Here is a 15,313-nt window from a genome sequence, read left to right on the forward strand (position 1 = left end):
GTGATAGCAGTGTTCAGATCTGTGACAACAATATCCAGCAGTTGACTTCAGTTTGTGAGCACATTACAACCATCAGAATGAGGGTTTTGATTATAAGCATGATTAGATCTATTTCATGGATAACATAGTTGTTTTGTTGCATAGATAATGCTATGGATCATTGTACTCTCTTTTGCTGAATCATTTTATGATGATCTAAGAAGAAGAAGATTTACAAGGGTTTTCCCCATAGTGGGTTTTTCCTCGTCTCGAACCAATCCTGGTGTCTCTATGTGTGTGCATGCTCTTCTTCTATTGGTCCTTTATGTTCTACTGCATTGATGATGATGATGTTGTTCTTTCTATATAATTGCATATGTTGATGAATAATGGTGTATATCTGACTAATGTTATGATGATATGGGGTGAACTTAATCTAGTAATGAAGAAATGCAATTATCAAAGCAAAGAACAATGTAGCCCCATGAAAAATTAACAGGATGAGTTCTTCCTCCATTTGCCTTATTTTATGGCTATGTGACCTTCAAATTTGAGCCTTCCATGATTGTCCAGACTCCTAGTAATGAGTATCAGTCGTTGGTCATAAACAAGTGTAGGTGTTTATGTGTTATTCCAACCACCTCATACATCTGTCTTCCCTCCAAAAATTCAAGCTACTCTCAAGAGATTTGTTTTGATAATACCCTTAGAACTCTTATAATAATTTTTGAGATATTTTTGTAGATATAATTGCATAAGGATATTGGTTTAACATTCTCAAAAAAGTCAAATTATACTCTCTAGGAATAAAAACTATAGCAGTTGTGTTATAGGGAGCAAGCATTTTGTCGTTGAATCTAGTGGCCTACACCACCCTTATTAGATCTTCTATGAATTCAAAACATCCTAAAAAGTATTCCTCATGGAGGCCATCTAACCCTAGGCTTTATTCCTTCCGGAGCTCTATAAAATTTACAGAGCAATTCATCTTTCCCTTCCCAATTATCTTCATGGTTGACAGAACTAGGTTAAGTTGGAAAATTTAATTACTTCAACAATAGTAGCCCGACAGTCCTTCCTAAGAGCATTTTCCACCAATGCATTCATGAACTTCGTGTTTATTTTGGCATTCAACATATATGGTTGATGTGCTTCTAGCTCTTTTAAGTCACTTTTCGAGTAAACAAAAATTATTCTCTACTTCCTTTTAAAAACATTTAATTTTTTAAGATAATTATTTAGAACTCTGCAAAGCATATTTCATTTATGCAACAAATGTATTTCCACAAGAGTCAACATATATTTCGACACGGGAAGGTCAACAAGAGAGCGTTGGAAAAGGCCAAAAGAAGTGTGGGAAGAAAGAGTATGTATTTTTTGTTATTTCGGAAAAGTGGAAATATAAAAGCATTGTATTTTAGAATGTGAGGCCTTCAAAGACAACAGAGAAAGTTATGCAGATATTCTAGAAGCTAGCTCATGGGATAATCTATTTAGCGAGGGGTTTGTCGAGAAGCTAAGAAAGTTTATTGTGAGGCTTCATGGGAAAAGGGTCGAGTACATCAACCAGATGAAGAAATAATCTGTCCCATAGGCTATATTTAGCCTCGTGGACATTAAAATAATTCTTCCTTTCTTTCTTTCCAGGATGGCCAATAGATAGAAATATTTACACCAACTTGACTATTTGGAAAGGTGTTAAGGCATCCATGAAAGAAAAAGAAAAAATCATGAATGTGCTAAGCATTAAAGGAAAACACTTGTATGGGCTAAGCATTGTTAAGAAAAAAAAAATTCCATTGCCCTTGATTAGAAATTATTTTTTGTTTCTTGTTCCTCTCATCTCCTTGGTTTCTTTTTAAGGTACATTCATATTTTTCAGATGCACTTCATTCTTACCATTTTACCTTCTCCCTTCTTCTGTGTCGAAATTTTTAAGTCTATCCGTTACAAATTTAATCTATATTCTTCTGGTATATTTCTTCTACTTGGTAATTCTGAACAAGTTATTTAAAACATATAAATAACGAAATAAACACAATGCAGTCTCAACATCTACAAATCAACAACTGAAAGAAAAAAGGCACACAAGTGACACTGTTATTTTTGGACAACTCGTCCCCGAAAAACCCCAATGCAGGAAAACAGGTCCAGCAATTCTGAGGGTTATATTATTATGCAGTATTTCCTTGAGTACAACTGGGTGCCAAACAGGCTCACTCGACACAGAAAAACAACCGGCAATAATACCTCTCTATTCGGAAATAGGTATTCAGAAAACCTGTCCCACGAAACCCTCTCCAGCAACTTTGAAGCACTGCGTCAGCGTTCTATTGCTCTACGTTAGCCTCAAAACCCTCTACGTTAGCCCTCTGAGGCACTGCCCAGCCTCTGGGACCGTCTACGTCACTCATGCTGCCCTCTGCATGGATGATGCAGGCCCTCTAGCCTCTACGTTGTCTCTGTTGGGCTCTGGGTGGCCTGCTCCGGCTTTTGCGTCTACCTCTCTACCTCTGCGCTAGTCTCTCGGCACTATCTCTGCCTCTCTGTCTAATACTTACTGTCCCTCACTGATGATCACTTATTCGACTTCACTTAAAAAACCCTATTCTAATAAATCGAATCACTGATCACTCTGGTGTGTTCCCAAACTAACCCTCAAGCCTCCTCTTATACTTTTCCTATTGGTCCTTCAACGACTGAGATTACATCTCTAATCAACGAATACGATTAGATTTGGCTTGATCCATATCTTTTGGTACCTTTTAGCCCAGTTTTATATTAATACCCATTAATATTTTATTTTTCCCAAGTTTAGACTTAGGAACTCCATTAAAATTATTAATTATTTTAATATCTCCCAAACTGGTTAGAATTTGCCCAAACCATTTCTTAGTTTTGGAGATCTCATGTGCTTTAGCCTCTCCACCAATTTTCAAGGCCAGAGCACATCCGATGCTACCCCAAATCAACACTCCGTCTTAGCGAGGATTTACTCTAGTAATACTCCACACTAAGCATCACTCTGATTATACGGCACTGGTACCTGTGCTAATGCTAGGCCTTCCCTGCCCAACATCCTCTACATTGTTGCATCATGTACTGCTGCTCATGGCCCTGCCACTACCACTGCTGCATCTGTACGATAGCTCCCTCTGCATCCATGTTGCTACTAGTCCGTTCTCCCAACACTGCATCTGCACTGCAACCCCCTCTCATCATGTTGCATCGTGCTACTGCACTGCAACTTAGTTACTGAGAAGTAAGTAACTAATCCACCCAACTACTAACATCCCTGTTAGGCTAGAAAACTACCAATGTTGGAGCTCTCTCTGTCGCTAACATGTGCTCCCTCTACTACCTTTGCGCTGCTATAACAAGTCCCTGCATCTCGCACCGCTGCAAACCTCTATGTGCCATCCCTCTTCATGCCTCTCGCACTACTGCAGCCTGCTAGCCTCGCGCTTCTCGAGGACACCTGCACTATAGCACTCTCTATTGCTTCATTTGCATTCGTCTCTGTCAACATCTGCCAGTCCTGCTACTCTCTTCGGGGCTCCCGTAGCAAGGTATAATCCAAGAAGTTGGGTACTTCAAGGATCCTGCCTCTCATTGCCTGTAGTCTTCTTGACTACAGCTCGATGTCTCCCCACCTCTTCTCTAGAGGTACATGAGCACTCATGGCACAATCGTCATCCTCTTCTACCTCCTTTTCTACCTTTGCTGGTGATGCCTTAGAGTCGGACGCCTCTCCCTTGTTCTTCTTCCTCGGACACCGATTTGCATAATGACCCAGTTCCCCACAGTTGAAGCACTTGACCTTGGAGAGGTCCCTTTTCTTCCTCTTCTCCTGCTTTCCCATAGATGCCAAAGCTGCATCCTCTTCCTCTTCGTTCTTGATCCGGACTCCTTTGCTGCTACTTCCCATCTTGCTCAGCCGTCTGATCTCTTCTTGGCGAAGAGTCGCCCACAATTCTTCCCAATCTGGATGATCTGCCCTGCCCAGTATGCTCTGGACAAATGTCTCCCACTCCTCGGAGACTGCGTTTAGTGCGGTCCTCACCAACATCTCATTCGGTGTGGCCCCTACGGAAGTCAGTTGGTCCAAGATCTCCTTCAATCAATCGAGGAAGTGATATATCTGCTCTGCCTTCTACATCTAGTATGACCGCAGCTGATTCTTAAGTAACATCTTCCTCTACACGGAAGTATGCTGGTACAATTTCTTCAAGGTGTCCCACATTTCATTTATCGTCTCCTTCTCAGCAATATGTTGGACCACATGATCCTTGACCCCATCAAGGATGATCCATTCGCCTTGGCCATTGCGTCCTCGTACTTCTAATTATCAGTCAGGTCAACCGGGATCGCCATTGTTCTCAAGGTGAAGGCCTTGATGCGATGTCTATCTAGACTGGGCAAGATCCTAGCCTTCCAAACCACAAAGTTTGACGCCTTGTCCAGCCTGTCCTAATCCCTCAACCCATTCATGGCCATCTCTCTGCTCTTCTTGTCGACTCCTCCGAATCTCTTTACTTCCCTCTGGAAGTTCTCTCTTCGACTCTTGTTGAGTCTCTCTACTTCCTGTCTGGAAGTTCTCTGCTAGACTCCCTCTGAGTCTCGATTTCCCTTCCGGAAATCCTTCTACCAATCGTCAATTTGCACCTCTCCGATCTTCTGTGCACCTGCAACACTAATCTGGATTCCTTGGCTAGAAATTGGCCTCGGTAGCAACTCCCTCTACCTTGGTTTTGCCCTGTTAGGTACTATTCTGCCCACAGTACCCCACCAACTTCGCTCCCGCAAAATGCCCACAAGTTCCTATGCCCTAGCCACTAAAGGATTGAGCCTCTAAGTTCTGTGCAATCCCGGCACTGGCAAAACTGCTCCCTTAGCCGACAGCGTCAACCCTTCTGGTCTCTGTGTGGCTCTGCATAAGCCTTTTCTGCCCTCCTCAACCTCTGCGTTGGCCTCTCTCTGGCCTGGACTAATGACGCAGTCCCTCTGCGTCAACCCTTCTTCAACTGCGTTCTGTAAGGATAAACTTCTATCACTTGGGACAATTGATTCTACTGCAAATGCTCTGCTTCAGCTGATGCCTTCAACTCTCTTGTGATCAACAACCACACTCTGATACCATGTTGAAATTTCTAAGTCTATCCATTAGAAATTTAATTTGTATCCTTCTGGTTTATTTATTCTACTTGTTAATTCTGAACAAGTTATTTAAAACATATAAATAACGAAATAAACACTATACAGTCTCAACATCTACAGATCAATAGCTGAAAGAAAACAAACACACAAGTGACACTGTTATTTTTGGACAACTCGTCCCTGGAAAAACCCAATGCGGGAAAACCGGGGAAGCAATTCTAAGGGTTATATTATTATACAGTATTTCCTTGAGTACAATTGGGTGCCAAACTGGCTCACCCGACAGAGAAAAACAATCGGCAGTAATACCTCTCTATTCAGAAACAGGTATTCAGAAAACCTGTCCCACGAAACCCTCTCCAACAACTCTGAAGCACTACGTCAGCCTTCTGTTGCTCTACGTCATCCCTCTGAGGCATAACACAGCCTCTAGGACCCTCTGCATCACTGTTGTTGCCCTCTGCCCTTTGCATTGTCTCTGTTGGGCTCTGCATGACCTGCTCTGGCTTCTGCGTCTGCCTTTGCGCTAGTCTCTTAGCACTATCTTTGTCTCTCTATCCAGTACTCACTACCCTTCGTTGTTGATTACTAATTCGACTTTACTTAGCAAACCCCACTCTAGTAAATCGAATGACTGATCACTATGGTGTATTCTCCTCTCAAGCCTCCTCTTATACTTTTCATGTCGGTCCTTCAACGACTGAGATTACATCTCTAATCAATGGCTAAGATTAGATTTGGCTTGATCCATTTCTTTTGGAACCTTCTAACCCAGTGTTATATTAATACCCATTAATATTTTATTTTTCCTAAGTTTAGACTTAGGAACTCCATTAAAATTATTAATTAATTTAATATCTCCCAAACTGGTTAGAATCTGCCCAAACCATTTTTGGGTCTTGGAGATCTCATGTGCTTTAGCCTCTCCACCAATTTTCATGGCTAGAGCACATCTGATGCTACCCCAAATCAACATTCTGCATATGACTTCTCTTTTAAATGAAATATTTAAAACCTATGTTGCACAGGTTCGCGAACCCGGTGGTGGGGTTCTCGAAACCATCTCGGGTTCCCGTCCCCAAGTACCGGATTCGGGTAGGGTGCTTTTGAGAAGAACACATAAGAACCGAGTTCTTCTATGAAGAACCGGGTTCTCCATTAAAAATAATTGGGTTCTTTTGTCTTGACGGGTATGGAGAACCAGGATGATGGGTACTTGGAACTCCAAAATGAAGTTCTTTGGAGTTCATTTTAATTTTTTAATTTTAATTTTTAATTAATTTAATGGGCTTCCCCTAATATTCCAGGTAGCTAGTTCTTCATCTTGCAAGAGGAATTGGAGTACTTATGCCTTTATCATTCAATGAAGTGAAATAGGTTGGGCTCAAAGAAGGCAAGGAACTTAGTGTACATTCATAGCACACTTCGTCTCATATCTCGAAAAGACCCTGGGTACGACCCTGGGTACAAGGGTCCTTTCAAGAGATGGGACCAATACACAGATGATGCTATGTGTGTGGATGAGGAGATACAGCCAGATGTCCTTATTCAGCTACCTCCAGTTGCTATGGATGAGCAGGAGCCTCAAGATGAGAGTGATTCCTACCTGGAGAGCATGCTAACTGAAGATCTAAGTGAAGTTGATGACATGGATGTTGATGACATGGCTTGAGGAAGCCATTGTTCACTATTAACTATTTTTATTTTAGTATTTTAAAATTTCTTAGTTCTTGTTTAGAGATGCCTTAAGGCAAATTTTGAATGTAGTATGACAATGGACATATATCATGATTCTTATTAATATGTAAACTCCAATTTGCACTTGATATCAAACTAGAAATTTTGAAATTTCATTGTGAATGTTGAATGTTCAATGATGTGCATGTTTAAATATATAAAGTTTAAATCATAAATATTTTAGTTTTCTTGTTTAAAGTTGAAAAATATACAAATTCATATATATTATAATTTATAAAATATAATATTTATATATTATAATTTATAAAATATAATATTTATATATTATAATTTATAAAATATAATATTTATATATTATATATAAAAATTATAATATAACCCCGATGAACCCATGCACCCTGTTTCAAAAAATAACGTAGCCGTCCCTGTCCCAGTCCCTGTACCCGGCCCCGAACCCACGTTTCCTAGCAACATAGCTTAAAGTTAAAACTTTTCATGATTCTGATATTTACTTTATGAACTTAGCACTGTTTGAGATTTAATCTATTGTCATTCTTCCCCTTATTCATTGGCTCTTCTCCACCGAGTTGCAATAGTGCTCTCTATGTTTTCTACACCGCTCCCGGATGATGGGTGATGAGTTCACCCAAAACAAGCCGGATTGTAAATTTTACACAGTTCACCCAGAATACTTTGCACAATATATTATTCAACTTCGAAAGCCTACATTCTAGAACAATTCCATCACTTAGCTTGTGTGGATTTGCATGCCAAGGCATAGAGAGACCATCTAAACCAATATACTAACTCATTTGCACCTTGTAGTAGCAGTAAATGGTAGGCATAATAATATACATATTATAAAGTTGAAATGATATCTTTATAAAAGACCACAACTACACATCTACAGAGGGAGTAATGCCCTACATAAAATAAACTCCCATGCACATTCACTCGATGAAATTGTGATGATAAGCAACAATGTCAAAATGAACTGCCAAAATGTCAAACCTTACATAGGACAAGCTGACTATAAGTCGGAGGATGCGTCAATGGAAATGCAAAACAGAAATCAAGTGGAATCAAAGAACAACAGATTGACGCTGATGAAGAAATTAAAAAATGGGAATAAAAAAAAAGGATATAACTGTTCAAGACCATGCCTAATACGGTCATCAACTTTAGCTTAGTTGGCATACTGAACATTAAATTTAAACTCACCCCTTGAAAGATGGCTACCTTATTGCTGTCCACAATCCTTTAATAGAAAACTTCATCAATGTACTCCACCAAATGATATGTGCCATGTAGTAGAATAGAAAGTTCAAGTCTCCTTTGGAGACAATTCTGTATAGAACTTGCCCACATGTATAAAATATAGATTGGAATGCAAAGAATAAAACTTCCTTCAATGTCAGGGTGCAATATACATAAGTCTTCCAACCTGATTCATTGGATATTCTTTGAACAATCATCAAATTTGTGTCTTATGCGCAGCTAAAGGCATTATCAATTTTTCAAGTAACTAACTGAACCGATTTTCTAATTGAGATAAAAAAGAACCTCATACCTCCAAGCATGTCCAATAGCTATAAAACCAACTCCGATAGAAATGTGGCCCCACTTACAATTATAAGTTTTCATTACATGGCAACCGTAGCTGAGGAAGAACCATTGACACAATGAATTATCTCAAACCAAACCCTTTTATACATATATGTTGCACTTCACCCCATCAAGTTAAAATCAATAATGTGCAAGCGTGTTACTTCGCACGACCATCACCTGTGAATGGACTTAGGAGGGTCTCCACTTGACAAAATATCTATTTTCTGAGTCAACATTAGGTTTTAGCTTTTCATCTAAAAGAAAAAGCAACTCTTGTAAACCAGTGCCCATAGTAGCAGACGTTTTCACACGTGCAATGTTGTTGGAAGACCAATTAAGTTTTTCACTTCCAATAGAATTATCACTACTTGCAATGTCTTCAGTTTCTACCATGCTTATTCTGGCTCCATTGCAGGATTCTTCATCTGCATCTCTATCTTGCAATGAATGTTCTTCAGGAGACACCTCCAAAGAAATTTTATTGATGCATGGCTCTTGCTTTTCGCATTCCGGAGATTCAACGGGTAAAACACTTTCCAGGTTGCACTGTGGAAGGTCCACCTGAAATCAAACAAATAAATAGTTATATTACGCAGTTTTTGGATTTACATTAAAAACAATATCAGCTTGAAATGCTTTCCTTACGACACAAACCAGTTTATCTGGAGAACAGTATAAATGAAAGAATGACTACCTTATTCCAAACTTCAATCATATTTTCAAGTTTCTTAGAGGAAACACCTATCTGTTCCAAGACTCCCAAAACAGAGCGTCGCTGCTCTTCTGCATTGAGTGAGCTGCTATCTATAACATGCTGCCACGAATATTTGCAAATTGGCAAACATTAGCATTCGGTCATTCGGTCATTTTTGCCACATGGTTTTATACTTTATAAAGCAAAAAATGAAAGAATCTGGATCCTCAACTATCACGATAGAAAAAGAAAAAAAAGGAAAATAGCAGTGAAAAAAAACAGTAGGTAGAGAAAAATGAAAGATAGCAACATTTGTTATGGAAATAGAATATAGCAATGACATCATGAGGTAATGGATGATATGGAGATGCATATTGAATCATGCTTGCCAATGTAATGCACTCAAATCCTGCATTTCTGATATGCATAAGAATTGGAAAACAACCCATGCTCAGTTCTTTTGGAGTAACCCGTTTGCAAACAGAAGATTGACATGTGTAATAAGAGGTTTCCTTGAAAAAAATTTGACAGTCCAAACTTTTTTATTGGTTTCACAGTGTGGTAAAGGTAACTTGGAGATATGTCAAGCGGATTGTAGTCGTCTGATAAATCAAGGGAGCTTTATTCACATGGACCAAGATTTAACACTATAAGAACACACTGTCATGTCAATGCACCCAGTTATGTGCTATCTTGTGATATCTCATTGTTAACTGAACCTGGGCAGTTTATCCTTGGACAATGCATCTGTTGGGGTCCTAGCCTCCCTAACACCCAATAGATAGATTAATGTATTCTTATGTAAGAAAGATCATTAGCAGTAAATAAGGCCAGTACTAGTGTGAATGCAACTATTGTAAGAGGGCATACTAGAATGTTTGACCTACTAGAAAGTTCCTCCTCTAGAATGTACAAGGATAAAAATAGTATATATAGATGTAGAACCATTGTAAATGCTGTCTGGAGAATTATTGTAACTGAGCTCTGCTTGATAAAGATGTCCCCCCTGAAGAGGTGAGTGAACATTGTCCTCATAACAATAAAAGACCATCTTTTGCTCCTATTAATATTGTGCTCATTGTTTTTACAACTCTGTTAAATAATTGGACATTATTTGCATTCATATTCTAAATATTTTTGTCAAGTACATTACAAATGGTATCAGAGTGCTTTCTTCTGACCTATTTTCCAGAAAGTTTGCTTTTAGAAATCTTTGCAAGCTAGATACATGTTCCGACATCTTTAAAAAACCAAAATGATTTGTCGTTAGGTGACTAAAACTGCAGTCAGGCAAGAATACACACAGGAACTACACATGGTTTCACCTGGTTGGAAACTCCTATAACACTCATTGGTACCCCTTTGAGTAGCACCACATTACATCGTACTTGTACACAGTCTCTCACTTACCCTAGGGTATATCAAATGTCTGTAGGCCTCCCGAAACCAGCCCTGGCTCAATGGCTCGATCTCCAGACTTCTATAGTGGCACCAAGAATAGCACTCGAGAAGAATACCCTCACGTACTTGGTTAACCAAGTACTACAACTAAGAGTACAGTCAACCCTCCTTCAAGCCTTGAGATTTTGGGCCAAGTACTACTGTTGGACCCTCCAAGTATATTAGAGAACTATAGCATGGGGAAATCCCTTGTCCTTAGGACACTTCAAGCCCAAATCTTTACTGCTTTAATTCCTGAAAACTCTATTTCCTGCATAAACTGCAAATTTCCTACACATTTGCTAACATTCAAAATTTGGGACCTATCTCAATTCTCAACGACTTTCTGGTGTCATGCTAACTGCAATGACACCCCTCTTTATTAAGCCAATTTTTGTGTGGACACACCCGCCCTATTATAATCACCTATCTTCCCCACTCAAGCATGTGGCACTGATCACTTTTGTATAACCCTTCAGTGCTTCACTAAACCTTTTTGTGTGGAGGCACTCATCGCGTTCACCTACTCCCTTATTAGCTAGCCCCACCCTTCCCATTACCCGCTTCTAATGGCATCCCAAAAAGATAGCATTGCTTCCCCGAAGGAATCCTATAAAAACTTGCAAAATCAATTCGCAGTCACTCAAGCTCAGAAGGAAAGAACTTTTCATGAAATTACTTCCCCATTGGCTTCTCTTAATTCCAAGGTCAATCATCAAACCAAGGGCCCTAATTCACCAGAGTGAATGCTAGACCATGAGGGCGTTGAATCATCTCATTCTAACTTCATGGAACACTATTTCTCGCTGCATGGCATCATAGATGACACCCTAAAACTTTGTCTGGGTGTCCCCTATTATGCAATTCCTGTCGTGGACATATTGGTAATGGTGGCAATGGTGTAAGGATTCCCATCGTGGATATATTGCTTGGAGTCAATTTGTTGCTATCTTTGTGAATGCCTTTACATCGATACTCATCATTAGGGTTGTTTGACGAACAATTCAATATCATTGAACACTACATCACTGCTTTCGAGCAATTTGCTTTCCACACTAAAAGCATGTCAGCCGCCTTTTGTGAATGCCTTTTTAGTGGTCTCAAATACAACATCCATGTTCATGTTATAATAGCCCACCCTCGGGCTTGGCTTGAAGCTACTCACCAAGCTAAAGAAGCCCAACAAGTGGTCAATTCTCAACTCAAAATGCCCTCCTATATTCCCCATCCCTACCCCACCAATAACTCTCCTCCATGTGAAAATTTCACTACTGAAATCCTATTGCAACAACTGGAATTAATTCTTCTAATTGTTAATTAATTTAACAATTTAATGGCTATGGCAAATACTGAATAAATCACACTACAACCTTCACAAATAAAACTGCAGAAAATAATAGCGTTGGAAACTAAGAAATAATCTAGCGCACACATAAAAATTGACACAATTACTTTTGGACAAATGTCACCAGAAAAACCCAACTTGGGTAAACAGGTGCAGCGACTGAGGATTTAATATTATTAAGCAATAGTGAAATACTGAGTACAATCTATGAATGCCCAGCTAGCTATCCAATCAACAAGTATCTGACAAAAGTAATTAGAGAGAAAATTCTCTCACTCCACAAGCAATCTCGGCACTAGCTTCTCCAGAAAATCTGGTCGTCCAAACCCCCTTGCACAGGGCCTCTACACAGTCTGTGCGCTGCCTCTCAAACATGTGACTTTATTCAACCTTTGATCAAATTGTCCTTCCCGTCTCTGCTGCTGGAAGTGACTCTCCAGGTCTCTGGAAACTAAATCGGCCTCCTCTCCAGCTAATTTGAACTGCTCTACTGAAGCTTTTGCACAACCCTTGTGCAGCTTCTGCATGGAATATTTTTATCTATTGCCTCTCTAAATCTGGAAAAATTCCTTCGGGTCACTGTCCCTGCTTCCCTTCTGAATCTCGAACTCTTCCGACCACTGCCTCTCGAAAATCAAACTCTCCAAGGAAATCAAACTCCACAAGTGTGTTCTCCATCTACCCATCGACTTCTTATAATCCTCTGTTGGACCTCCAACAACCAAGATTAAAATTTAATCAAGGGCCCAGATTAATTCCCTATCGATCCGTGTGAGTTTCTAGACGATTCACACCTTATCTCAATTAATTCTGATTAATTAACTAGATTTCCTAAGATTAGACATAGGAAATATAAAAAAATAGGCTAATAATCTAATTGAGACACTTCTAGGTGGAATTTCCAGAAACAATTTTTGGGTTTTGGAGAACTCCTGTGTTTTAGCCTCTCTAAGTTTTGAGATTAGAACACCTCCGATGCTATAGAAACTAACACTCCCTCTTAGTGAGGAAGGTGTTCTCTCTAGTGTTGTATACTCTGCGAAAACATTGTCTTTGTACCACCCTCTATCACGCTGTTGATGTCTGGCTACTGCCCACCAATCACTGTGCAACTCTGATGTTGCATCTATGCTGCTGATGACATTGCCATACTGCTGCCAACCCTACATCTACACTGCAACTCCCTCTCAACTGTTGTTGTTGCTACTACAACTCTAGCAACTAAGAAGCATCCTAAAAACTGAATCAACTGTGTTCAGTGTAATGCATCTGTCTCTTGAGACCTGACTGCTACTAGCTACTGCCCTGTCCACTGAAGAATTTGCGTTGTTGCTGACTCTGCACTACACTGCGCTCCTCGGCACCTGACTGCTACTAGTCTGCAACTGCCATTCTAGAATCTGACTATATCAACTGACATTGATCCATCCTGCCACTGAACACTGTGGGCCCCCGTAGCAAGGTAATGATCCATGAGGAGGAAACCTCAATGGACCCTACCCATGTTTGCGTTGCTTTGGGACTGTAGCTCTAGATTACCCCACCTCTCCTGGAGGTATAGCCACAAACATTGCAAAATCTTCCTCCAACCTGGAGGACAACTTATCAATCTTTGCAGACAATGCTACTTGGTCCTACTTCTCCTACTTGTCCTTCTTCCTGAGAGGACATTGAGTACTGTAGTGACCGAACTCACCACATCTGAAGCACTTGACCTTTGACAAGTCCTTCTTCTTTTCCCCCTGCCACTGATTGGGACCCTTAGATGCTAGGGCCACATTCTCCTCTTCCTTCTCACCCTTCACGCCCTCATTGCTGCTTTTGCTGATGGTACTCTTTAATAGAGCTCGCCTCAACTCTTCCTGCTGCAGGTCTAACCACATCCTATCCCATCTAGGTGTTGATTTATGGTATCATCGGATGTGTTTTAGCCATGAAAATTGGTGAAGAGGCTAAAGCACATGAGATCTCCAAGACTCAAAAATGGTTTGGGTAAATTCCACCCAATTGGAGAGATATTAAAATAATTAATATTTTTAATGGAGTTCCTAAGTCTAAACTTAGGAAAATTAAAATATTAATGGGTGTTAATATAAAATTGGGTGAGAATGTTCTAAATGACATGGATCAAGCCAAATCTAATCTTAACCTTTGATTAGAGACTTAATCTCAGCCGTTGAAGACTCAACTGGAAAAGTATAAGAATAGGCTTGAGGGTCAGTTGAAGATACATTAAGATTGATCAATCAGTTCGATTTCCTGGAGCAGGGTTTGCTAAGAAAATTCGAACAAGTGATCTAAGTTGCAGCGAGGGACAGTGAGTACATAGCAGAGAGGCGGAGATAGTGCCAGAGGGCCAGCACAGTGATTGAGAAGGCTATGCAAAGCCAGCAGGAGCCACACAGAAGGCCAAAGAGACTGGGTAGAGGGTAGCAGGGCCTGTGTGGGTGACGCAAAGGGCCAGAGAGCTGATGCAGAGAGGTAGAGGGCTAACGCAGGGGATTCCAGAACTACACAAAGGCTAGCAGGGCTGACGCAGAGCCTTGGAGAAGTGCTGGAAGGATTTTTGTGGGGCAGACTTGCTGAATATCTGCTTCTGAAGAGAGGTATTACTACCGTGTAGAAATCTCTGTTGGGTGAACCAGTTTGGCACCCTAGTTGTACTCAAGAAAGCTGCTTAATAATAAAACCCTCAGAACTGTTGCACCAGTTTTCCCAAGTTGGGTTTTTTCGGGAATGCATGTCCAAAAATAACGGTGTCCCTTGTGTGTTTGTCTATTATTTCAGTTGATGATCTGTATATGAGTTGAGACTGCATTTGTGTTTATTTTCAGTATTTATATGGTTAAATAACTAGTGAAGGAATAAACAAGTAGGTGAAATAAACCAGATAATGTAGGAAGAATTTCTGACATGTTAGACTTAGAAATTTCAACATGGTATCTGAGCATTGCAGATCACAGGAGAACTAAAGGCACCAGCTTAATCAGAGGCGTTTACAGCAGTAGCAGTTGTCCAGAGAGACAGAGTTGCTCCTAAGCAAAAAGCAACAGAGAAGGAGCGACGTAGAGGACCTGTGTCATCATTTCAAGCCAGATAGAAGGCCAGTGCAGAGGCACAGAGAGGCAAAAGAGGCTCACGAAGAGCCACGTCATCCTACTCAGCCAGGTAGGGCTTGACGCAGTTGGCCAGAGGAGTGATTCAGTCTTGCCGGGATTGCGCAGAGCTAAGAGCCTCAGTTTCTTCAGCTGCTGGGGCCTAGGGAGCTGTGGGCAAATTGTGGATTGGGAAGCTGGTGGGGTGTTGTCGCTATCGAAGCAGAACAGTACCTAATGGGATAGAACCAAGGTAGAGAGAGTCGTTGCCTTGAGGGATTTCTAGCAAACAAATTC

The 15,313-nt window shown here is 40.4% G+C and overlaps 1 protein-coding gene across 2 annotated transcripts in view; it reads right to left on the minus strand.

The window, feature by feature from the left end:
* Nucleotides 1–8,216: 8,216 nt before the first annotated feature.
* The window catches only part of LOC149224963 (GTP-binding protein, HflX), a 311,472-nt gene continuing 304,375 nt past the window's right edge, over nucleotides 8,217–15,313 (minus strand). The window contains exons 12-13 of one of the 2 annotated variants that reach the window (XM_089386362.1): nucleotides 9,137–9,256; nucleotides 8,217–9,003 (exon numbers count right to left, since the gene is read on the minus strand). In XM_089386362.1, coding sequence (XP_089242488.1) covers nucleotides 8,632–9,003; nucleotides 9,137–9,256 — 492 coding nt within the window. In that variant the 3' untranslated portion in view covers nucleotides 8,217–8,631. The remainder of the gene's footprint in view (nucleotides 9,004–9,136; nucleotides 9,257–15,313) is intronic. The other variant, XM_089386363.1, reaches the window with a different exon arrangement.

Source organism: Pinus tabuliformis, chromosome Q, assembly GCF_031772625.1.
Source record: "Pinus tabuliformis cultivar Carrire ecotype Pingquan chromosome Q, CPIR1, whole genome shotgun sequence".
NCBI lineage: Eukaryota > Viridiplantae > Streptophyta > Pinopsida > Pinales > Pinaceae > Pinus > Pinus tabuliformis.